General features: G+C 41.6%; 1 protein-coding gene across 1 annotated transcript; it reads left to right on the top strand.

Moving 5' to 3' along the window:
- Positions 1 to 21,213: 21,213 nt before the first annotated feature.
- Positions 21,214 to 25,479, top strand: LOC125527269 (alcohol dehydrogenase 3-like; the record flags this gene model as incomplete). The annotated part of the gene is made up of 8 exons (XM_048691805.1): positions 21,214 to 21,262; positions 21,356 to 21,492; positions 21,593 to 21,639; positions 24,458 to 24,780; positions 24,877 to 24,959; positions 25,067 to 25,142; positions 25,237 to 25,298; positions 25,384 to 25,479. Coding segments are annotated over exons 1-8 (858 nt in total), but the record flags the coding sequence as incomplete, so codon positions are not given.
- Between the last annotated feature and the right edge of the window lie 807 nt (positions 25,480 to 26,286).

Raw genomic sequence — 26,286 nt, 5'->3', positions numbered from 1 at the left:
AAGATGAGACACTCTGCCTGGCAGGAAAAGGAACGTTGTTCATTTTTAATTTAAATAATCACTCATTAACTTGTCAAATACTCCCTCCATTAGTTTCAAAAAAAATACTCCCTCCATTTCTAAATACTCATTTTGCTTTGTAGCGAAATCTCTAAAAGGTCTTATATTTAAGAACGGAGGAAGTAGAATATAGTTTATTTGGTAAGTAAATAAAAGATGAGACAATTAAGAAGGTTTTCAAGGAATGATCATCAGGAAAAATATGGAATGTTGGACGAAACACTCCGCCTGGCAGGAAAAGGAACACTCTTCTTTTCTTTTCTTTTTTAAAATAGGACAATGCATGTGTTGCAACGGGATATAAATATTCTAGCGCGTTAGCTTGTGATATACCCACCCATATTAATGTGATTGTGTAAATAAAGGTTTATCAATCATGTCCGTGATTTACCTTATGTTTTGATTAGAATTTTGGTAAGTAAATTAAAATGAAATTGGTTCAAAAGATAAGTAAATCAAGATGATTGATTATTATTTGTGAAAGATTGGACGAAAAGGTGGTGGGAAGAAATGTGAAACTGGAATTTTACATTCTTTTTAAGTAGTAGAGATAGAGATTTAAAAAATAGGACAATGTCCATGTGTTGCAACGGGATATAAATATTCTAGCGCGTTAGCTTGTGATATACCCACCCATATTAATGTGATTGTGTAAATAAAGGTTTATCAATCATGCCCGTGATTTACCTTAGGTTTTGATGAGAAGTTTGGTAAATAAATTAAAATGAAATTGGTTCAAAAGATAAGTAAATCAAGGTGGTTGATTATCATATGGGGAAGGTTGAATGAATAGGTGGTGGGAAGAAAGGAGAAACAGGAACTTTACGTTATTTTTAAGTAGTAGAGATAGAGATAGAGATTTAAAAGAATAGGACAATGTCCATGTGTTGCAACGGGATATAAATATTCTAGCGCGTTAGCTTGTGATATACCCACCCATATTAATGTGATTGTGTAAATAAAGGTTTATCAATCATGTCCGTGATTTACCTTATGTTTTGATTAGAATTTTGGTAAGTAAATTAAAGTGAAATTGGTTTAGAAGGTAAGTAAATCAAGGTGATTGATTATTATTTGTGAAAGATTGGACGAAAAGGTGGTGGGAAGAAATGTGAAACTGGAATTTTACATTCTTTTTAAGTAGTAGAGATAGAGATAGAGATTTAAAAGAATAGGACAATGTCCATGTGTTGCAACGGGATATAAATATTCTAGCGCGTTAGCTTGTGATATACCCACCCATATTAATGTGATTGTGTAAATAAAGGTCTTATATTTAAGAACGGAGGAAGTAGAATATAGTTTATTTGGTAAGTAAATAAAAGATGAGACAATTAAGAAGGTTTTCAAGGAATGATCATCAGGAAAAATATGGAATGTTGGACGAAACACTCCGCCTGGCAGGAAAAGGAACACTCTTCTTTTCTTTTCTTTTTTAAAATAGGACAATGCATGTGTGTTGCAATGTGATATAAATAGTCTAGTATATTAGCTTGTGATTTGCATGTTCAAATTAATGTGATTGTGTAAACAAATGTTTATCAAATCGCACCCGTGATTTACCTTATGTTTTCATGAGACGTTTGGTTAGTAAATTAAAGTGAAATTGGTTTAGAAGGTAAGTAAATCAAGGTGATTGATTATTATTTGTGAAAGATTGGACGAAAAGGTGGTGGGAAGAAATGTGAAACTGGAATTTTACATTCTTTTTAAGTAGTAGAGATAGAGATTTTAAAAATAGGACAATGTTCATGTGCTGCAACGGGATATAAATATTCTAGCATGTTAGCTTGTAATTTACACACCCATATTAATGTGATTGTGTAAATAAAGGTTTATCAAATCCTGCCTTTGATTTACCTTAGGTTTTGATGTGAAGTTTGGTAAATAAATTAAAGTGGAATTGGTTCAGAAGATAAGTAAATCAAGGTGGTTGATTATCATATGGGGAAGGTTGAATGAATAGGTGGTGGGAAGAAAGGAGAAACAGGAACTTTACGTTCTTTTTAAGTAGTAGAGATAGAGATAGAGATTTAAAAGAATAGGACAATGTCCATGTGTTGCAACGGGATATAAATATTCTAGCGCGTTAGCTTGTGATATACCCACCCATATTAATGTGATTGTGTAAATAAAGGTTTATCAATCATGTCCGTGATTTACCTTATGTTTTGATTAGAATTTTGGTAAGTAAATTAAAATGAAATTGGTTCAAAAGATAAGTAAATTAAGATGATTGATTATCATATGGGGAAGCTTGAACGAAGAGGTGGTGGAAAGAAAGGAGAAACAGGAACCTTACGTTCTCTTTGTTGGAAATATTAGCACTTTTCCGATTAGACTAATCCACGAGTAAACAGTAAGCATGGCATAAAACGTGTGCATCTCATAGCTATACCTAAGCATACTAGCACATATAGAACATAGAAGCGAACCATCTATGAGCAGGACATATACGACTAGTACAAGTACGAGTAAACGAGGGATGAACAGATCATACCCTCCGGTTGGCCAGGCCAATGCGGCTGCCGCAGCAGCAGCCTCGGCGGCGTTCGTGGCCTTCTTCTTAGCGGCGGCGGCGGCGGTCATGGTGTCGATGCAGAGGTAGTAGTGGAAGAAGAGGCAGCGGAGCTAGGGACGGATCGGGAGCAGTCGCGTCGAGACGCTTCCCAAAAACCTTATGCCGTTCTCCCGGGCAGGATCTCGAACGACAGGGTTCCAGAGGAACCTACTCTCCCGACCAGCTGTGCACGCGGTCGTCAGGATGGGGTCGCCGGATACACAACACAGAGTGAGGAACAATAGATGACGGCTAGGTTACGCGAGAGGGAGTGAGTGAACCGAACTAGGTCACTCCACTGGCCAGAGCCTTCTTAGGCGGAGGCCCACGACCGAGTCGACGCACTCGGGTCGCACACCCGCTCGGCTCGGCTCATTCCCGCAACCCGCGTCGCGTCGAGGCGAGGCGGGCGGCGACGGAGGAGAAGGAGCGCGCGTGTACCACTCCTCTTTCCAAGCTCCCAATGGCAAGTGGTAGAGCAGCCCTTATAAAGGGGTCTCAGCTCTCCTCAACTAGCAAGGTGGGACTAAACTTCTCACCACCTGCCATCTCATACATGGGCCTCAAGATTAATCAGGGATTAGTGTCTGATATGGGCCTAAGCCCATCCATAATCCAACAATCCCCCACCAGATCTCGAGGCATATAAGTTTGTCAACTATTCCAAACAATGTTTGATATACCAGAATTTTCAGTGGAGACTGTTAAGTTGAACTTCCACCTAGAGCAACAAGATTCGACTTCTTCACAACTTAACAATGGACTATGCCTTGAATTGTCAGTTTGGCGTGCAGAAGTTTCGCCTATTGTCAGCTGATACGTGGCTGCCGAAGGCTAAACCCCACGGGTGGCGCTTATTAGTCATACTCCGTACCTTCTCATGAGCTTACTAGAGATTACCCTATCTCATAGACTGTGACCAGCAGACTAGGACCGCCTTGTGGCTCACAGCGATAAACGTGTTCTGGGTTGGTAGTGTATCCCCCACAGAAACGATTGCTCCTGAATAGGAGAAGACGTTTAGGGAGGCAATCACAATATTTTTGGGAGCAGTTTTGAGTGTGATTGGAGATAAGTTGGTTGACGTATATATTTATATGGAGTTGTCAAAAACTTGTTTAGGAGGAGGGCGCCATTGACGCTTTCCATGAGTGGCTGGCCGTGCATGGCCTTCTCCCTGACAACCACGATGACTGATCATGCTAAGGTAAGATCATGTCAGGAAACTATTTCCCGTTTTCCTTTTATTTTTTGCCTTTACTATGAAGCATCTGTGAAGCCCGTGTTTCACTTCCTGTGCTGTAACATGCGATCTAATCTAACCACTTGCTTGATTGTTGTGGTTGTAGCCTACTTGCTTGCTTGCTTGTTGGTACTGGCTCGATTTGCAGGCTTCAATGGCAGACGGAAGAGAAAGACGGTAATCAGTTTTGGACGCTTCATTCATGATGCACGGTAACCAATTCTTTCATAAGTGCGCCGGAGCGAATAATATTCAAATGAGAACACGATACTTTCTTGCTATATCCATGCATGGTAAAGGTATGTCCTATTTCTACTAAATAAGAATTTTGCATTCTGTTGTATCAAAATGTATACTTTAAAATGTCTCTTTTTTGGCGGGAAGTATACTTTAAAATGTCAGTTCTCTTCTCGGAAAAAGAGAGAGTTATCTGCTAATTACCAGATATGAATCATGTAGTTCTTACACAAAATTTACCAGAAGAAAGTTGACTTTACTTGGTTGATTTTTCTTGTCTATTGTAATCGATCCTGTATTCAGCGATTGATATACTAATATTTTATGCTCGTTCAGAGTAGTAATGCAGAGCTAGATATTTTTGGTTGACCTGCCAAAGCAATTGTATACCAGTCATAGTTATACTCATGTGACCTTTACCCCTAAACTAAATATTTTCTTCTGTGCATAATAGGGAGCTTTATTGTTCACTGAAGCTTGCTTTTGTTTGAGAGCATGATAAAAGAGCTTGCTATGGTACGGTCCGAAGAAGTGCTTGACTGACTTGGAAGTCTACATGGATAAACAATTTATTCATTTATAATTCAGCTTTACTTTTATATTGTTTTCACGAACAAAAATGTGTTGGTCTTTCATGTTCTTATTTTGTTAAACACGCTATTTTTTGGGAGGTGGTGGTGCTGAGGGGAGGGGGGAGCAATGCATATGTACGGGGCAAGTTTGGATTATTTCAAAGTGTTTCATCCTTTTCTTTGATAATTGTTCTGAGCAAGTGGCTACTGAGGTTAAAAGAATTCTGGATATAACAAAAGAAGTTTTTGAACCAAAGTATTTGGGTCTTCCTGTGCCGGAAGGAAGGATGCATAAAGGGAGATTTGAAACTCTCCAAGATAGCCTTAGGAAGAGGCTGGTAGATTGGAGTGAGCAGTACATGTCTACAGGTAACAAGGAAATTTTAATAAAATCGGTTGCCCAGGCTATTCCCACCTATGTTATGAGTGTTTTCAAATTACCTGCTCCGGTATGTGATGATCTGACACGTATGATGAGACAATATTGATGGGCAATTGATAAAGGGAGGACGAAGATGGTCTGACTCAGTTGGGATAAAATGCGTCTTCCAAAGTCCAATGGAGGCATGGGGTTTAGAGATATGCGTGCGTTTAACCAGGCCATGTTACCTAAACAGGCATGGAGGTTGATTGACAATCCAGACTGTTTATGTGCTCGCCTGCTCCGGGCAAAATATTATCCTAATGGAAATCTATTGGGCACGGTTTTTTCAGAAAATTCGTCAGCGGTTTGGAAAGGTATTGAGTATGGACTACAATTGGTGAAAAAAAAGAAATATTTGGAGGATAGGCGATGGGTCTCAGGTGCACACGTGGCAGGATCCTTGGATCCCAAGAGGATATGACCAAAGGCCGATTACCCCTAAGAAAACTGTCGATTTAACCGAGTTGCAGACTTCCTGCAAGATCATGGTGGATGGAATTTTAAGCGTTTACTTTTGGGACGTGGACGTGCAACAGATTCTGAAGATATGGACGTCACTGCGGAATCGTGTGGACTTTCTTGCATGGTTCCCGGAGAAATCTGGTCGTTTTACTGTGAAAAGCGCCTATAAATTGGCAACGAAGGAACATGATGAACAATTAGCGGGAGGAGCATCAAGTACAAACCCAGAGGATGAGCGTTCTCTCTAGAACATGGTGTGGCGTGCAAAGGTTCCGTTGAAGATGCGTATTACCGCATGGAAAGCAGCCTCTGGTGCACTAGCGACTGAACAAAATAAGGTATACCATCACCTCTCATCGTTTGGTCATTGTTGGGTATGCGGCCGTGACAACGAGGATACGTATCATTCACTTATTACATGCACTCAGGCGAGAAGTGTGTGGCAGGCCATGCGTTCGTTATGGCCTCTACCTGCTGACGAGGTGCTAGTGGATAGTGGGAAAGAATGGCTTCTACATGTTCTAGCAAAGTGCAATGATCAATCACGGGACTTGGTAATTCTTCTCATCTGGAGGATATGGCAATTAAGAAATTATGTGGTGCATAGCAAGGATGTACCATCGATTGAGATTACCAAGGAGTTTCTGGATAGCTATTATAAATCTCTTGGTCTCACGAAGAAATATAGTATAGATGAGATTATACAAGGTAAAATGCTACTACAAGAGGAGACACCACGTGCATCATGTGATGCCTCCTGCCCCTTGGCCACCGCCGCCATCAGGATGGACAGCTTTGTCAGTCGATGGTTCCTTCTCCGGGCAGAATGGTAGCGCAGGAGTTGGTATGATCCTACGTCGAGAGGATGGATAGGTTATATTTTCTGCATACTAAGTTATTTTTCACTGCAATGACGCACTTGAGGCGGAGATACATGCTTATGCAAGGTATGGCCCTTGCTGCACAACATACGGATCGTTCAGTGATGGTACAAGCAGATTCCTTAGAGGTTCTCTCAATACTCGTAGGTGATAATTGGTCTCGTTCAGCTTATGGACACTTAGTTGCTGAAATCAAGGCGACGATGATTGGTAAGGAGTTTATTCCTTAGAAAATCAGTAGAGCTCAAAATAGGGTAGCAGATTGTATGGCAAATTATAGCCAAGCCGAGTCGTGTATTGCGGTGTGGATGAGCAGATGTTGTGAGGATATATTGCCACTCGATTGTAACCCTTTGATTCATAAATAAAACTCCTTAGTTGCGCAAAAAAAACACAATAGACACGTACTGACATACTCCCTCCATTCCTAAATATAAGTCTTTGTATAGATTTTACTATGGACCACATACGGATGTATATAGATGCATTTTAGAGTGTAGTTCATTCATTTTACTCCGTATGTGGTCCATAGTGAAATGTTTTCAAAGACTTTGCGCGTGTACACTTACATGATGGATCCAAGGAAGTGAGAGAGAGTGGAACATAGTTTTTTTACATGCAGAAAAATACAGTGGTTACTAGAATATGCATACTTCGGTTGCAATCCACGGGCACTGACCTAGAGATGGTGTGTTTCGATTGTACTACCTTGGCTGGCTGGGCTTATATCACCAGGCTCCTGAGATCTTAGCTGGGCTTTTTTTGGGGCTGGTCCGATTGGCGTCGGCGATCGCTAGGTCTAGGAAGAAAAGAGCTGAGATTGGGAATTCCCTATACGCCGCTTATTGCGGCAACTAGTCGCGGCTTCGCACAGAGCGCAGCTCACACGTTGCACTAACCACCACGACTGCCGCCTGCACTTGAACGAATAACAACGCGACACTAAAAGAGGTTTGCAAGCGAGGGATGATGTGGGCCAGCCCGCCGACCGATTTTACCATCCCGGTTTTGGGAACCTTCCAGAGGTTTCTGAAACCGGTTTCTTTTGGTTTTGGAAACTTTCTAGGATGTTCCTAAACCGGTTTTTTGTTGTTTCAATTTCTTTTCTTTCTTTTTTGTTTCTTTTTTATCTTTTCTCTCATTTTCCTGTTTCTTTTTCTTTCCTTTTTAATTTCGTTTTTATTTCAAACAATATTCATGTTTCTTGAAAATTCTTCACATATTTATAAAAAAGTTTGCATTTACAAAATTTGTGAGTTTAAAAAATTCTATTTTTCAAAAAATGGTTGGGTTTCCAACAAAAATTCACGTTTTCAAATTTCTTCCCTACTTTCAAAAATTGTTCGCGTTTTAAAAAACCTTTCCTTTTTTCGTGTTTCTATTTCTTTACTTCATTTTTTCTTTTTCTTTGCAATTCCTTGTTATTCCCTTTCTTGTTCTTGAGAATTTCAAAAAAAAATCACAAATTCAAAAAATGTCCAGAAGTTCAAAAATGTTCCTGTTATTATTGTTTTTCACAAATTCAAAAAACAATTCTCCATTTTTATAAAAATGTTCACAGATTTTAGAAAAATGTTCACCTTTCATATATTGTTCATAATACCAGAAAAATGTTTGTGTTTTGAAATTTTCTTCTAGAGTTTGAAAAAATATTCCTCACTAAAAATTCATTCACAATTTAAGAAAAATGTCCGTGTCTTCCAATTTTGTTCTGTAGTTTCAAAACAAAAAATTCTTTTTCTTTCCAATTCCTTGTTATTCCCTTTCTTGTTCTTGAGAATTTCAAAAAAAAATCACAAATTCAAAAAATGTCCAGAAGTTCAAAAATGTTCCTGTTATTATTGTTTTTCACAAATTCAAAAAACAATTCTCCATTTTTATAAAAATGTTCACAGATTTTAGAAAAATGTTCACCTTTCATATATTGTTCATAATACCAAAAAAATGTTTGTGTTTTGGAATTTTCTTCTAGAGTTTGAAAAAATATTCCTCATTAAAAATTCATTCACAATTTAAGAAAAATGTCCGTGTCTTCCAATTTTGTTCTGTAGTTTCAAAAAATGTTTCCATCTCCAAATTTGTTCGCAATTTTCGAAAATGTGTCTGTTTCTAATTTTGTTTGGGAGTTCCAAAAAATGTTCGCTAATTTATACAAATGTTTACATTCTCCAATTTGTTCAGGAGTTTCCATTTTTTTTGAAAATAGTCATGTATCCAAAATTTATTTTGAAATTTGAAAAAAATTCATCTTCTTTTTTCTTTTTCTCTTCTTATTTTCTCATGTTCCCTTTTCGTTTTTAAGGATACTCACAGTTTTAGAAAGTGTTCGTGATTTCATAAAAACTGTCCATGTTTTTCAAAAAATGTTCAATTTTAGAAAATGTTTTCAGTTTTTTAAATTTTGTTCTGAGTTTGAAAAATGTTCTTTTTTCAAAAAATGTTCACGGATTCCAAAGATATTTGTGTTTCCAAATTTTTGTTCAGAGTTTCAAAAAATGTTCCCTTTAACGAAAATTTGTTCACATATTAAAAAATGTTGATGATTTTCAAAAAAGCGTCAGTTTATCAAAACTTTGTTCACATATGTAAAAAATGTTTGAGCTTTTTAGTTTTTCTTCTCAAATTTGAAAAGTGTTCGCATCAAAAAAACACTTTTCTCAAAATAATGTTCGCGTTAGAAATTTGACAAAATGTTCGGATCTGCGTTACCTTTAGCTTCGCGTGCCATAGTAAAACAAGAAAGCTTGTCTAGCCTATTGGCTAGGCTCGTGCGTAAGTAACAGGAGGTACCTGGTTCGATCCCTCCCTCGATTCTTAGTCCTTCTTGGATTTTTCGCTGTGTCCGCTAATGGGTCGGCGCAGCTGGAGTCGCCCATGTGTGTTCGCTCGGCAATTCGCCGCAATGAGCGGCGCATAGGAGCTCCCCTGAGATTGATCAATGCTTTAATCGCTAGCTATGCGCATAAAAGAGAAACCTTTCCCATTTTAAATCTCAACCGTTAATGTTTATGGTTAATGTAAAATTACCGGATATGAAGGGGCAACAAAAGCGAAATCTTTCGTCATTTAATATTAGGTAGTAGAAATGGGTTAAGTAAGTGTTTGTTAGTCCAATAAAATAATTACCATGGACAATTTGGGTCCATAAGGACGTTTGACTAGGATTTGCGTTGTTTGGTAGCTGCTTATGGACATTTTTTTGGGTGCATGTACTTTGTGATTAAGATGTAGTAAAATGGCATGATATCCTCGAGATACCAAGGGGGTAATACTCGAAGGTAGAACATAATAGAAGTTGAACTGGGTTGTTGTCTTGCGACAGCAGATACTTTAACCTTATCAAAAAATAGACGAGGCACCGGAATGGAGTTATCAATATGAGGTCGGCATGGTGAAAACCACAACTTCATGGAATCAAGTTAAAGATACTGCTACTTCTTGAGCTTGTGTTGGTTTTTTCTTGAAGAGGAAAGTGTAGTGCGGCAAAGTAGAGATAAGTATTTTCCTCAGTTTGAGAACCAAGGTAACAATCCAGTACGAGGAACACACAAGTCACCAGTTGCACCTACACAAACAAACAAATACTTGCAACCAACGCGATAAAGGGTTGTCAACCCCTTCACGAATACTTGCAAGGTTGAGATTTGATAGAGATAGGTATAAAAGATAAATAAAAGTGCAAAGTAAAGTAAAGATAAATAAATTACGGCAAGGTATTTTTGGATTTTTGGTTTTGTAGGTCTGAAAATATTATGATAAAAATAGACCCGAGGTACATAGTTTTCACTAGAGGCTTCTATCTTGAAAGAAAGCATACGGTGGGTAAACAAATTACTATTGAGCAATTGATAAAAAAGCATAAAGTCATGGCGATATCTAAGGCAATGATCATGAATATATGCATCACATCCGTGACAAGTAGACCGACTCCTGCCTGCATCTACTACTATTACTCCACACATCGACGGCTATCCAGCATGCATCTAGTGTATTAAGTTAACAAGAACGGAGTAACGTGTTAAGCAAGATGACATGATGTAGATGGATAGATCCAATCAATATGATATAAACCTCATTTTTTTTATCCTTAATGACAACAATACAAATACGTGCCTCGCTACCCCTTCTGTCACTGGGTGAGGACATTGCAAGATTGAACCCAAAACAAAGCACCTCTCTCATTGCAAGATAGATCAATCTAGTTGGCCAAACCAAATCAATAGGTCGGAGAGAAATACAAAGATATCTTAATCATGCATAAAAGAGTTTAGAGGCAGAGGCGGGTGACGAACGTTGCTCAGAGTTCATTTTGCCAGGTTGGTATGTGTGACTTATACTATATATCTTATGATATAAATGTGACACATATTACCATGATAAAAATAACATGGAGTCTTTCTCGTAATGGAGCCAGTTTTTTGTTGGTCCGCGCCTTTCCTCTGATCCAACATAAATATACTCATACCACACGATCTAAACTTATGACTGCCAAGTGTTTGGGTTTATTCCTCGCAAAAAAGTGGTCGTGTTTATGTGCCAGCCACGCTCCCAGTCAACTCCTCCATTCATGCATTGGCTCTTAACTTCACTTGAGCGGCAGCAAAACAAACTGTTGCAACTAGACGGAACACATGTCCCATTGTTTTGGCAGTGCCATAAATTCTAAACGTTGATGCGTCTTTTATTGAGGATCTGCATAGACGGTCATGTGGGGCAATAGTTAGAGACCACAAAGGTAATTTCATTGTTGCTTCTACTTCTCGCATTGAGCATGTCGCATATGTCGTCTCTGCAGAAGTGGCGGCATTACTTGAAGGTTTAAAGTTACTTCAAAGTATGGGGTGCAATAATGTCTTGGTAAGGATGGATAATTCTGTTGTGGTCGATGCTATACATCTGAATGAGAGACATTCTGTGATGGCGGCTTCAGTTTTAGATTATTGCAGAGAGTTATTACGAGAGTTCGGGAAGGTTACTATTGAGCACAGTAATAGAGAATCAAATGTAATTGCTCGTGAGCTAGCTGAGTGGGGGCATACAAACACCCCTTCTTTATGGGTGGATGCACCTCCGGTTACTATTGCTAAATTTTAGCAGATGATGTAATTATTATTTAAGGTTAATAAAGCTAGCCATGAAGGTCTTACCGTAAAAAAAACTCCTGTAGCGTGCGTTTTGAAAATTAATTTGTATGGCTTTTGCTATTTTCTAAACAAGCATTATCTTCACGAACAATACAAAAATGGTCCAACAAATCAAAAATAGTTCACAAATTCACAAAAAACTTCAAAATTTTGGCAATTGTTCAACAACTTTACAAAAACTTCGCAGATTTGAAAATGTTTGTGAATTTTAGAAGTTATTCCAAAATTTCAATAATGTTCATGAATTTCTAAAAAACCTGAATTTAAAATTTTGAAATTTACTTAGTGAACGAGAATTGAAAAACGTTCACTAAGTTTGAAAACTTTTCGGTAAACAAGAATTGAGAAATGTTGACTGAAAATTATTCACGAATATGATTTTTTTTCATGAATTTGAAAAGATGTTGGCTTATAGCGATCACACCCCTCCTGAATCGGTCACAGCGCCAGCCACGCTCACGATCAACTCTTGTAGCACACGTTTTGAAAATTAATTTGTATATGACTTTTGCGTTTTTCTCACCAATCATTTTCTTCACGAATAATAAAAAGAAAGGTCCCGCAAATCAAAAATAGTTCAGAAATTCACCGGAATCTTCAAAAACTAGCAATTGCCCAACAATTTTAGAGAAAACAAAATAACAGATTTTAAAGATGTTTGTAGATTTTAAAATTTGTTCCAAAATTTAAAAATTGTTCATGAATTTATTTATTTTTGAAAATTCTTTAGTGAAAGAGAGTTATAAAATATTCAATGAAAAATATTCGTGAAATTGAAAATTGTTCGGTGAACGAGAATTGAGAAATGTTCGGTGAAAACATTCATGAATATGAAAATTGTTAATGAACTTGAAAAGATGTTGGCAATTTCAAAAAAATTGTATGAATTTGAAAATCGTTCATGTCTTAAAATACATTCGTGAATCTGAAAATTTGTTTGGTGAATAAGATTTTAAAAAATGTTCAGGATATTGGAAAATTGATCATGACTTTAAAAATATGCCGTGAACTGAGAAAATATGCATCCGTTGAAAAAAACTTAGGTATTTGGAAAAAAATATTCATGAATTTTTTTGTATATTTTGAAAATCGAAAAGAAATTAAAAAATAGAAACTGAAGAAAAATATGGAAAACTATGCAAAAAGAAAAACCTCTGGAACCTTACCAAAACCGGACCAAAGTAAACCGGTTCCTGGTTCTAGATATGAACGGTTGCAGTTTGCCGAAAAAGAGAACTTGTGTAATGAAAATACGATTGTTGTTCTTATTGGGCCGCAGCCGATGTCGGACCGCCTGTAGGCGAGCGGAAGGCGATACATACTACTCCATTTCGATTCCCTAAAAAAAACTATTCCATTTCGCTGAATTTTGTACTTGTGCCGCTGGGCTGAGACAGTCAACTTTATGTGCTGAGGTCAAATAAATTTTTTATTACTTCCTACCTAACAGTGTTTGCTGAAGTTACGAATTACGATCGGCCTTTTCAACTGAGCTTCGTCCGGCAGTGCCTAATCGGCGCTTCAGGCGCCATTACTAAACCTGCCGCTTGCGTGGACTGGCCAAACAAGCGCACGGATGACTCGCTCACGCATGCAATCGATTTCGTTCATTCGCCGTTTTTTTTCCGCTCCATTAACTATTTGTCGATCAACTTTTGACCAATTTAACCAGTTTGACCATTGACTTAAAACAACATGGATCTAAAAAAGTTGATAAATTTGAAAATAGTTTATGTAATTCAAAATTTCGTAATTTGAGAAAAGTTAACGAGTACGAAAAATGTCTGCAGATTTTAAAACGTTTCAATAAAACGAGGGATTGGCGCCTGGTCCCCTCGACGACGATGCGCCAGGTCGTGGGCTCGTGGACCGTTGCAAAACGGGGTACCGAGCTGTTGTTTTCGCAGTTGGTTTGCTCGGTCGCCCCGGTTTCGGCCACCAAATGCAAGTCAGCCCTCTCCGGCCGGCCTCAGCGCTGGTTTTTTACTCTTTCCCAGCTACCGGTTGACCTGTAGGCTGTAGCCCCCTGATCACGTCACAACGTTTTCCAGATACCACACGGGCCCAATTTTGAAACCAGCGGACTCAGCGCGCAGAGCCGCAGGGAAGACACCCCTGTTTCAGCCGCCTTCTTCTTTCCCCCCTTGCACTCCAAGCCACCCTTAATTACTCGCCGACTAGGAAGAGAAAAGGGGGAAGGAAAGAGAGGGAGAGGGAGAGGGAAAGGGGGGCCGCGCCCCCCTCCCCTAGTACAATTCGGACTCCTCATGGGAGGGGGCGCGCCACCTCCTGGGCTGCTGCCCTCTCTCTCCCCTCAGGCCCACTAAGGCCCAATACTTCCCCGGGGGTTTCCGGTAACCCTTCCGGCACTCCGATTTTCTTCGAAATCACCCTAAACACTTCCAGTGTCCGAATATAGCCGTCCAATATATCGATCTTTATGTCTCGACCATTTCGAGACTCCTCGTCATGTCCGTGATCACATCCGGGACTCCAAACAACCTTCGGTACATCAAAATATATAAACTTATAATGAAACTGTCATCGTAACGTTAAGCGTGCGGACCCTACGGGTTCGAGAACAATGTAGACATGACTGAGACACGTCTCCGGTCAATAACCAATAGCGGAACCTGGATGCTCATATTGGCTCCTACATATTCTACGAAGATCTTTATCGGTCAGACCGCATAACAACATACGTTGTTCCCTTTGTCATCGGTATGTTACTTGCCCGAGATTCGATCGTCGGTATCTCAATACCTAGTTCAATCTCGTTACTGGCAAGTCTCTTTACTCGTTCCGTAATACATCATCTCGCAACTAACTCATTAGTTGCATTGCTTGCAAGGCTTAAGTGATGTGCATTACTGAGAGGGCCCAGAGATACCTCTCCGACAATCGGAGTGACAAATCCTAATCTCGAAATACGCCAACCCAACATGTACCTATGGAGACACCTGTAGAGCACCTTTATAATCACCCAGTTACGTTGTGACGTTTGGTAGCACACAAAGTGTTCCTCCGGCAAACGGGAGTTGCATAATATCATAGTCACAGGGAACATGTATAAGTCATGAAGAAAGCAATAGCAACATACTAAACGATCGGGTGCTAAGCTAATGGAATGGGTCATGTCAATCACATCATTCTCCTAATGATGTGATCTCGTTAATCAAATGACAACACATGTCTATGGTTAGGAAACATAACCATCTTCGATTAATGAGCTAGTCAAGTAGAGGCATACTAGTGACGTTTAGTTTGTCTATGTATTCACACAAGTATTATGTTTCCGGTTAATACAATTCTAGCATGAATAATAAACATTTATCATGATATAAGGAAATAAATAATAACTTTATTATTACCTCTAGGGCATATTTCCTTCACCGCCTTCCTTTCCTCCTTGATGTCCGAGCGCCTCACGCATTCCTCCTCCTCCTTTGCTAAGATCTCCTCGAACCTCTCCGTCAGCTTGTCCGCCACACCTTCTCGCTTCGCCCTCTCCTCCTCCCACTTTTTGCCCCTAAATTTCTTCTAACCTTCTTTGGCGGTTCTTGGGTTGGGTCGGTAGGGTCACCGGTCTTGGCAATGAAAAGGTTCCACTTCGGTTGCCCATTCATCTCCAACCAACGATGCATGACGGTGAAGGACTTCTTCAACTTCTTGCACACCACACAAGCACGAGTAAGCTTTAAAGTGAAACAATTCATATCCGTCTAGTCAGCAACAAAATAATACATGTCCGGATAGTGATCAACAAAATTAAACCATATCCGGCTAGTGATCAACTTACTTGCTCAGTGATTTGTGCACCACTAGGCCACCACGCGATCAGATGCTTCAAGTGCCCGCAATACTTGCAGACGGCCTCTTGGATGGTGTACCATCGATGGTTGACGGACTTCCACTCACAGTTGCGGATCAAAGCGTCGGAGTAGGGCGCGAAATGCTTGTGCTCATGGAACCATATGTGAATGTTCCTCCAAAAGGTAGTGCCCTTTTCTCCGTGCCAAGGACAGGATCGAGGCTAGTGGCAACCATGCATCGGACAACAACTCGTCCTCCCACATGTTGAAGTTTTCTCTTCTACCCTTCTTCTTTGGATCGCTGGCTATATCATCCGGATCATCGTCGAAGCATCCTCCTCCCCCTCCTATCCCCTTCGAATGATGCTCTTCGGGGGCCCAATGCTGCTGTTGTTGTGTGCCATCGCCGGTCTGGCTGTAGGAGTGCTGCATGGCCGTCTGGGTGTAGGATTGCTGCTGCTGGTACTGGTAGTAGGGATGGCAATGGGTAGGGTATGGGCGGGTACGACCTTTTTCTGCCCGAACCCATACCCATATCTTTTTTCTATACCCACCCATTTCAATATCCATGGGCATAAATTGGTACCCATGCCCATACCCATCGGGTATATTATACCCAATGGGTATCCGTTGGGTACAATATATAACATTGGCATGATAAAGGTAAGACAACAAAAGGGCCTAAAACTAAAGTTAGGTACTCGACCATCCCAATTTGGTTTGCACTTACATCAAAATTTCAAAATGATGATTGACAGACAAATATCTTAATCTCCATTGCAAACTAACTTTGAAAAAAATCAAGTTTGGAAACTTGCAATGCTAATTACTGTAGGTTTACCCAGGTATTATTGGGTTTAATTTATTTATTATTTTTTCTAGGTCCAATGGGTTACCCATGGGTATAATTTCATACCCATATCCTACCCATGCATTTTGCGGGTATGGATACCCATTACCCACGGGTATGAAGTGGTGGAAACTATCACCCATGCCCACTGTTTTCGGGTAGGGTACCTGCGGGTACCCATACCCATGGGCAAAACTGCCATCCCTAGCTGGTAGTTGTCAGTCTGGGTGGGATCTGAGTCTTCCATCTGCATGTCCTCATAGCCTCCTCCTCCTCCCTCGCCTCCATCATGGATGATATCCAGCATCTTCCTGTCCGCATTGTACGCTGGCTCCCCCGCTCTCGGCATTGCAGCAAATAGCGTGCGGGCAGCCATCTGCTCTCCGCCCTTCGTTCTCGCCCAGACGAGCGACGACGAAGAATACTCAGAGAGGACTGGCGCCGCATTAACATCGACAATGTAAGGAACCGTACAGGTGTGGGTTGCGAGCTTCTTGGCGGCGTAGTAGTACAGAGCCTTGTAAGGCTCCAGCCACGGCGTCGTCTGTACCATAGGCACGCCCGTCTGGTGGCGTCCACCATAGCCTCGCCGACCGCCTCGTCCACCACGCCCTCCATGCCCATCGCCACCACCAGGCCCACCGGCGGCCAACCGCTTCTTTAGCTTCTCCTTTGTGGCATTCGCTTTGACGCGGCGATTTTGCGGCATCTCCGAGCTGATCTTCCGAGCGAGCATGATACTCGAATCCTAAGGCACCTCCGCCGGCTCCATCTCCGACAGGTTCTTTGATGGTTCCATGCATCGGCGGTGGGGGGAGGAGAGGGCGGGAGAAAAGAGCGGCAGGGAGTGAAAGAAGAGATTGGGGGATTTTGGCGCAGAAACAGTGTGGGATGCCACAAAAGCGCGGGTTCAACCTTCCTTTTGGGTGGGCCAGGGGGCTGAGAGCGATGTTTCGCATGTCCGGACTCCCGCAAACCTCGCCCACATTTGTCCCCAGTTTGCGGGAGAAATCGTGTTCGGACCTCCCAACGGACCGATATAGGACTCCGTTGGATGGCTTCCTCGGTCCGAATAGCGCCATCCGGACGGTTGCAGGAGATTTGCAGGTTGGTGTTGGAGATGCCCTAATAGCGATCACACCCGTCCCGTATCGCGCACAACACGATCGCTTGCGTCGGATACAACGGCAGATATAGGCCGACCCATCATAATAGGGCCAGTCGCGCTCGCGATGAACTTCTGTAGCGCGTGTTTTGAAAATTTTGTATGGCTTTTGCATTTTTCACATCAGGCATTTTCTTCACGCACAAGGATAAATAAAAAATAGTCCCGCAAATAAAAAAACAGTTCATAAATTCACAAAAAGTCTTCAAAAATTTGGCAATTTTTCAACAAGTTTCCAAAAGCTTCACAGATTTAAAAAATGTTGTGAATTTTAAAAACTATTCCAATTTTTTAAGTGTGAATTTGTAAAAAAATTGAAAATTATTTAGTGAACGGGAATCGAAAAATGTTTGCGAATTCGAAAATTGTTCAGTGAGCAAGAGAAATGTTCGGTGAAAATATTCACGAATGAATATGAAAGTTATTCATGAATTTGAAAATATGTTGGTGAATTCGAAAATTGTGCATGAATTTGAAAATCATTCACGTGTTTCCAAAAACATTCATGAATTTGAAAATTTGTTCGGTGAACAAGATTTTAAAAATACTTAGGATTTTGGAAATCTGTTCATGAATTAAAAAAATGTCTTGAATTCAAAAATATTCATGCATTCACAAAAATTACGTATTTGAAAAAATATTTGTGAATTGAAAAAATGTTTGTGTATTTTGAAAACCAAAAAATAAAAAATATAGAAGAAAAAAAACCAGAAAACCAACTCAAGAAAACCCTCTAGAACCTTACAAAAAACGAACGGAAGGTTCCGACTGGTTCCCGAAACCAAAGACGAATCGGTTCCTGGTTCTAGACATGAACGGTTGCAGTTTGCCTAAAAAAAGATCTTGTGTAATGAAAAAACGATTGTTATTCTTATTGGGCCGCAGCTGATGTCGGACCGCCTGTAGGCGAGCGCAAGGCGATACATATCATTTCGCTGAATTTTGTACTTGTGCACTGGGTTGAGATTCAAGATGGCAATGGCCCCGAAACCCGCGTCCCTGCGGGTTTTTACCCTATTAGGGGACGGGATGAGCGACTTTCTATCCCCGCGGGCTTGCTTGTGGGTATATTATTAAACCCGACATGTTTCGCGGGTTTAAGCCCGTTTGAGTATTACCCGAACCCAAAATCCGATAAAACCTGTCAAAATACATTATTCAATACGCACCGATCCATATTGACTTAAGTGGCCCAAAGCCACAATGCCCGAGGAGCCGAGCCCCACAGTATCGAGGCCCTGGAGTACAAACCAACCCCTCACTCGGTCGCTGCAGTGTTGCTCGCTCTTTAGTACTCTCTCTCTCCCGCACAACACGACACCTAAACCTAAACCTAGGTCACCCAGCCGTCGCCTGCTGCTGTAATATGCTCCTATTTTTTTTTTAAATGTTGTTGTTTTCATTGACTGCTCGTGGGGACGGGTTCCCCGTGGTTTTGAAAACCCGATGGGTTTAGGGTACGGGCAAAAATTTAACCCCGCGCACATTGATGGGGACGGGGACAGGTTTGCGATTTTTTCGTGGGGATGGGTTTGGGCAAGCAAAACCCGATGGGTTTCGTCCCCGTTGCCAGCTTGAGTTGAGATAGTCAATTTTATGGCAGAGGTCAAAGAATTTTTTTTATTACTCCCACCTTACAGTGTTTGTTGAAGTTACGATCGGCCTTTATAATTGAGCGTCGTCCGGCAGTGCCTAATCGGCGCTTCACGCGCCATTACTAAACCTGGTGCTGCAGCCGCTTGCGTGGACTGGCCCAACAAGCCCACGAATCACTCGCTCGCGCATGCAACCAATTTACCCAAAAAAAAGTTTCCCCGCTTTGTATTCCAAAACAAACCATCATTATACACATCACAATGCTGTGGCGAGTAGCACATCAAGCCTAAAAGGAAAAGAAGAAAAAACAAATGCCAACAGCGGCAGCTCGACAAAGCGCGGAAGACCCGCGACCGCTACGCCCTCAGGAAGAACCACCACAGCCCGAAGCTCCGATCTACTGCGTACTAAGCAGCACCTTCAAAAAGGAATGCGACGCCGACGACGCTGCTGGCCGGACGAATCCTAGGGTTTCCCCCAGTACGCGGAGAGAGGTGGGGGATGGTAACTACCGACACCCTCCAAGAAGGGATAGTGGCACCCGCCGGTGTCACCGCATCGGAGCCGGACGGACCGGCAAGGATTTCTCCCGCACATCAAACCCCACCGCCCAACCGGAGCCGACCAGCCAAACCACCGCCCAACACCATGCGCCATCATGGTTGCGCCGCCACCCACGCCGTCTCACTGCGAGCACCAACACGAGGCCAGGAAGACCGGAGAGAAGAGCCAAGCGATGGGAGCAGCAACACCAAGGTTGACGGGAGGGAACCACCTGCACCGCCGTCGTGCGAGAGGCCCGCGCCTTCGGCACCGTCGCGGTAGCCGTCCGAACACGGTAGTGTGGCATACCAAGCCACCCCTGGCCCGACCAGGCCCGAAACGGGCCTGCTAAGCCCCGCCAGGCACGCTGTAGCTGGCTGGCATCGGCGCCGCCAGCACCCCGCCGTTCGTCGCCGCTCCCCTGCCTCCCGGGAGTCACGCTGCAGACCTGCCCCGATGCCGGCCCGCCCAGGCCCAGATGGGGCCGAAGGGCCCAGATCTGGGCCGAGCACCGTCGCCAGGTCGCGCCGCTGCGCCACCCAGCCGCCCAGCCACCCGCCCACGCCGCATCGGGGAGCCTCGCCGCCAGCCAGACCGCCGCCGCCTAGGTGCGCCCTCGGTGCAGCTCCGCCCCACGCCATAAAGCCACCGGGAGGAAAAGGTCAGGGGGCCGCGGGCGCCAGCGACGGCTGCGGGGAGGAAGGGGGGGCTGGAGGAGGAAGAGGTCGCCGCGACCATGTCGCCCCGTCACGGTCGCGAGAGGAGAGGAGAGACAAACAGAGTTTTTGTTCGCATGCAACCAATTTCGTTCGCTCGCTTGCTCACGCAACCGGTTTTTGTTCGCTCCATTAACTATTGGTGGTCAACTGTTAACCAATTTGACCAGTCGACTTTTGAAAAAAATCATGAATCTAGAAAAAGTTCATGAATTTGAAAATAGTTTATGAAATTGAAAAGGTTCATAATTTGAGAAAGGTTAATGAGTACGAAAATGTCTACGGATTTAAAAATGTTAGTGAACTTGATTTTTTTTGCAAATTTGAAAAAAGTTTGTGAATGAATTTAAAAAGTTACACTAATCTGAAAAGTGTTCACAAATTTGAATCAAGTTCAAGAATTTCGAAAAGAAGGTTCACGAATTTGAAAAAAAAAGTTATTTTGAAAAAGTTGCAAATTTAAAAAAAAAGGCAATTTAACAAATGTTCAGCAAAACGAGGGACGCCTGGTCCCGTTGACGATGCGCCAGGCCGTGGACCGTTGCAAAACGAGGACGCTGCTGTTTTGGCAGTTGATTTTCTCGGTCGCCCTGGCTTTGATCACCAATGCAAAGTCAGCCCTCTCCGGCCACAGCGCTGGTTTTTTACTCCCTCTCGCTTACCGTCGACCTGTAGCCCCTTGATCACTTCACAACGTTTTCCAGATACCACATTGGCCCAATTTTGAAACCAGCGGACACGCGCGCAGAGCCTTCATTTCGGCCGCCTTCTCCAAGAAAAAACAATCCATCTTCTATCCCCGCTTGCACTGCAAGCTGGCCTTAATTACTCGCCGATGACTCCAGCACCAGCAGTATATATACAGGTCTCAGCCTCACCTTCGTTCCTCACCAAAATCTAGCAACGAACTGCAAAGCAGAAACAGCGACAAAGATCCATCTTTCTCTTCTTCTAGCGTCAAGGATGGCTACCGCCGGGAAGGTGATCAAGTGCAAAGGTTTGTTTCTGCGATAGCATGCAGTTAGTTTCATCGGATTTTGGTTGATGTTTCGAGGATGGAGATCTCAGTTGCATGGTTGATTGCTTGCAGCGGCGGTGGCATGGGAGGCCGGGAAGCCGCTGTCGATCGAGGAGGTGGAGGTGGCGCCGCCGCAGGCCATGGAGGTGCGCGTCAAGATCCTCTACACCGCCCTCTGCCACACTGACGTCTACTTCTGGGAAGCCAAGGTATCCCACTTGGGTTTGTGTTTTCCTATTGGGTATATTGTGATGTATCAGTGGGCAGTGGCTAATTAAATTTTGTGATGTTCTGCTTGGATTTGTGCAGGGCCAAACTCCAGTTTTCCCTAGGATCTTGGGCCATGAAGCTGGAGGGTATATTTTTTTTCTTGAAAAGAAGAAATACCCCGGCCTCTGCATCAATCGATGCATACAACCATATTATTAAACAAAAATGTAACAAGGTCATAAGGTCCAAAGATGCTCATAAACTGAGCAGTAGTCGAAAGTAAATAAATCTGGAAAGCGCCACACCTGGCGATATAAGACTGAAAAGTGTCACATCCGGTGATATAAAAATAAGCTACGATGCCTACACATCTAGCCTATTATTAGCTCGCCACCCAAATCGGCTGAAGATAGCCTACCGTCTCACAATGGTTGCACCCAATAATCAAAGGCTCCCTGAAATCCACATGAGTTAGTAAAGACCATATACGGATCTAAGCTGTAGCTCCGTAGATAATCTGCAAATAATTAGTGAATTGTGTCCCATTAAAAATCATATAATTTCTAGTGTTTCATATAGCCTGAAATAATGCACATAATCCTATCCGAATATGTTTAGCTAAGTGTACGTCCACTCCATTAAGCCACGTCCCAAATAACGTGTTTATGCTTCTCGGAGGTTGAACATTAAAGGCTATATGAATTGATCACCATAATAATTGTGAGGACATTCGAGAAAGAGGTGTTTAATCATTTTTTTTATCACAAAAACAACACCTAGAGTTACCAACCCAATTCCTTTTTGCCAAGTTATCTTTGGTTAGAATAATCTCTTTATGGACAAACCACATAAATATTTTAATACGAAGCGGAACTTTAACCCTCCAAATATGCAATGACCTCGACAATGGCCCGGAGTCATATCAATTAGGTCAGAATACATGGATTTCACTGAGAAGATTCCATTCATAGTTAACTTCCAGCGAATTGTATTCGCCTGATCAGATAGGTGAACCTGCATCAACCTACGAATCAGGTGCAACCAAGCATTCCAACGTTCCCATACTAGGGATCTCCTAAATTGGATATTAAGATGTATCGAATTTAATACTGCGGCAACATAATCCCTCTTACGTTGCACAATATCGAGTTTATGTTTTAAATTGCTTATATATTTTACGATATTTGATGTTTTTGAGTGATTATTTTTGCATTAGATTCAAAATTTTGCCTAGTTTCTGTTTGTGCCATTAGTTTTCAAATTTGAATGATTTAAATATGTATTTGTTCAAATTTGCTTCAAACCCTAGATTATGAATAATTTGAGTTTAAAAATAGTTTTAATTTAATTCTTTTTGCTCCTAGTCACATGTCAGATTGTTGTCACAGTAAGATTTATTTGGTTATTTTTAGAATAATTTAAATTAGGATTTTTAATTAAAACAGTACTACTTTGCTTATATAGTTGTTTTTATATATTAAAAAGTAATTATTTTTGCCACTTTAATAGAACGTGACTCTGGCTTGGTTAACCTTAGTTGTGACTCTGGTTGGGACGGTGCTAGCAGATATAGTCGACGGTAGGTTTGGATGGACACCATGTTGTAGTATGCTTCTGTTGGACACCATCAAACTCTACCGCCCCCCCACGCGTATCGTCATTTCAGTTTTGAAAAAAAAAGAAATGATAAAAACTTCAAAAAAAATCATTCGAGATGTAGTTATGTTACTACATCTACTAGTTAGGAAAATTAAAAAGCATAAACTTCGACATGTTTTGCAAAAAAGTGTTATGAAAAAGTAAAACGGCTATAACTTTTGCATACAATGTCAAAATGTTCAGCATGAAAATCCTTTTCCGATTTCGACCGCCATAGCCAGTTTTGCAAATTTTTAGAATTCTCAAATTCTGAAAGGAAAAAAAGTTATCCTTAAATTTAAGTTTTTTTGAATTTTTTATCAAGCTATGGTCAAACTGTGGTCAAACTATGGTCGAACTACTTATTCAAGAAATATTAGTGTTACTAATGAATTATTGTTTTTTAGAATAATAGTTTCAAACTCAAACGGTGCTTCATGCTCAAGTTCAACTCCTAAGGACTAATAGGATTGACAACTTACTATTGTCAGGAAAACAGCAAGTGCAGACTTGGAAACTAGGGAGAATAAAACTCGAAAGTTAAGCGTACTTAGACTGGGGTAATGTGAGGATGGATGACCAACTAGGAAGTTAGACGATTTGGAATGAGTGGAACATACTTGAATGGTGATGAGGGTGATTAGAGATTAAATTTTTCAAATAATTCAGAAATTTGAAAATCAAAAAAATTCAGAAAAACAAATTTTGAAAAAAAAATCCTTTAATCCCGGTTGGTGTTACCAACCGTAAGGTGGAGCTTCATAAATCGGCCACGTGGAGCTCCTTTAGTCCCGGTTCATAAGCAAACCGGGACTAAAGGGTTTGGGCTTTAGTCCCGGTTCCGGAACCGGGACTAAAGGCCGGTTTTCTACTAGTGCCTAGCCATGTATCCTCCCAAAATCAAGTAGTATTACCATTACCAGCTAGGAAATTCACTCGTTAGAAAAAAGTTGCTTTCGTCCTCATTAATCCCTCCTAGAATGGTGAGTCCGTTGGCCTAGCGGTGACTTGGGCCAAAGTCTTAGAGTGTAAGTATTTATTCCGTAAGATTTGTATCCAATACCGATGGGCTCAGTAGATATTATGTATAGCCACTTGCTAAGAAGATATCTATTTTTAACCAGCTGGAGGGTATATATGCATCCTCTCTGTCTCTGTCTTGTTCTGTTTCAGTTTCGTAGGTTGGAGGAAGAATCTTAAATCATAAATCATACGTAGTTTATTCTCTCTGGCTTATAATTAAGTAATTATAGTCATCCTGAACACTGATCTTCATAGTTTATCTTTTCTGGCATCTCTTTTCACCAAGTAGCTTCTTTGTCGCAGCATCGTCGAGAGCGTCGGAGAAGGCGTGATTGAGCTTGTGCCGGGTGACCATGTCCTCCCGGTGTTCACCGGCGAGTGTAAGGACTGTGCCCACTGCAAGTCAGAGGAGAGCAACCTTTGTGATCTCCTCAGGCCCGTGGATCGTGGCGTGATGATCGGCGATGGGCAGTCTCGCTTCACCATCAACGGGAAGCCGATTTTCCACTTTGCCGGGACCTCCACCTTCAGCGAGTACATCGTCATCCATGTCGGTTGCCTCGCGAAGATCAACCCCGAGGCGCCCCTCGACAAAGTTTGTGTTCTCAGCTGTGGCATCTCTACTGGTAAGACTGATATAATAGCTCGTCATGCCATTTTTCCAAATCAAGCACAATGGTTTAGGATGCCTCGATTAGTTGCTGAGTTCATTTTCTCTTCAGGACTTGGCGCCACGCTCAATGTCGCAAAACCAAAAAAGGGTTCCACGGTGGCGATTTTCGGTCTTGGAGCTGTAGGACTTGCTGTGAGTAACGTTCCAGGATGTTAATCTTCCACGACATATTTTTACAGGCTGGAGAGAATTATGCGCTATAGCCATTAATAATGACTGTATGCTTTTCACATGAGCAGGCCATGGAAGGGGCCAGGATGGCTGGTGCATCAAGGATCATTGGTGTGGATTTGAACCCTGCAAAATACGAACACGGTACAATAGTCTGAAAACAAGGATGTCTTGGCTAATGTTTTTGGATTGATAGAACACTGAACCTAACAACATGATGTACTACATTATTTTTTAGCTAAGGAATTTGGATGCACAGACTTTGTGAACCCAAAGGACCACACTAAGCCCGTGCAAGAGGTCTGTTCATGTCCCTCGGTAAATATTTTTCCCTTGGTTCAATCTTCAGATATGATAAGACTCACTGTGCAATGATGCTCTCCAGGTGCTTGTCGAGATGACCAATGGCAGAGTCGATCGCGCGGTTGAGTGCACTGGCGACATCGACGCCATGATCGCCGCCTTCGAATGTGTCCATGATGTACGTAGCTCGCACTATACCTACTATAAATAAATTAGAGGTAAATACACCAATGATGCTTGAACTTGCCATGGATATGCAGTTTAGTGTCTGAACTTGTAAAATACATTGAACTGATTCCATAACTTGGCATGGACGTGCATATACGGTTCAAATGACGTTTGTATACGTCCGCGACGCTGATGAGGCGTGCCAACATGGCATGGCACCCGTTGTCAATGACTGGACAATGGAGACAAGGGTGTGTGGCCTGTTTTTTTTCTTTTGCAAAAACCCCTCCAAAATTATTTTTCGTACAATAAGGCCCTTACAGAAAAACTGACAAATTTTTTGCTTCATGATGATTCATAACCTTGCGCTACAATTATTTTTCATACTATAATTATAAAATAATAAAAACTAGTGCCGTGGTGGTTAGAAAGGGCGACCTACTAGTCAAGTGCATGCTGGGCTAGCCAATAGACCACTTCACATTTGCTGCTTCATGATGATTCATAACCTTTATAAACTAGGCGGAACAACATAAATAAAGGGATTTTTTGCGAAGTATAAATAAAAGAAATTTAATGAACCAGCAAAAATAGTACCAACTATATGACTCGAACATCCGACCAAAGCTTATAGACCAGGTACAGATGCCATTCCAACCAATGAGTTCTCATGTATCAAAAGTACAAGTAATATATATGACTGTCTAACAAACATAATTTCAAAAGAATGCAAAAATCTTCATGTCATTAAAAAATCACATGTTATTTTAAGACATGCTCATTCAATTGAAAATATTTATGAATGATAAACATGTTT

This window comes from Triticum urartu, unplaced genomic scaffold (genome assembly GCF_003073215.2).
Source record: "Triticum urartu cultivar G1812 unplaced genomic scaffold, Tu2.1 TuUngrouped_contig_3406, whole genome shotgun sequence".
NCBI lineage: Eukaryota > Viridiplantae > Streptophyta > Magnoliopsida > Poales > Poaceae > Triticum > Triticum urartu.
This window is presented reverse-complemented; position numbering and strand designations above follow the sequence as displayed.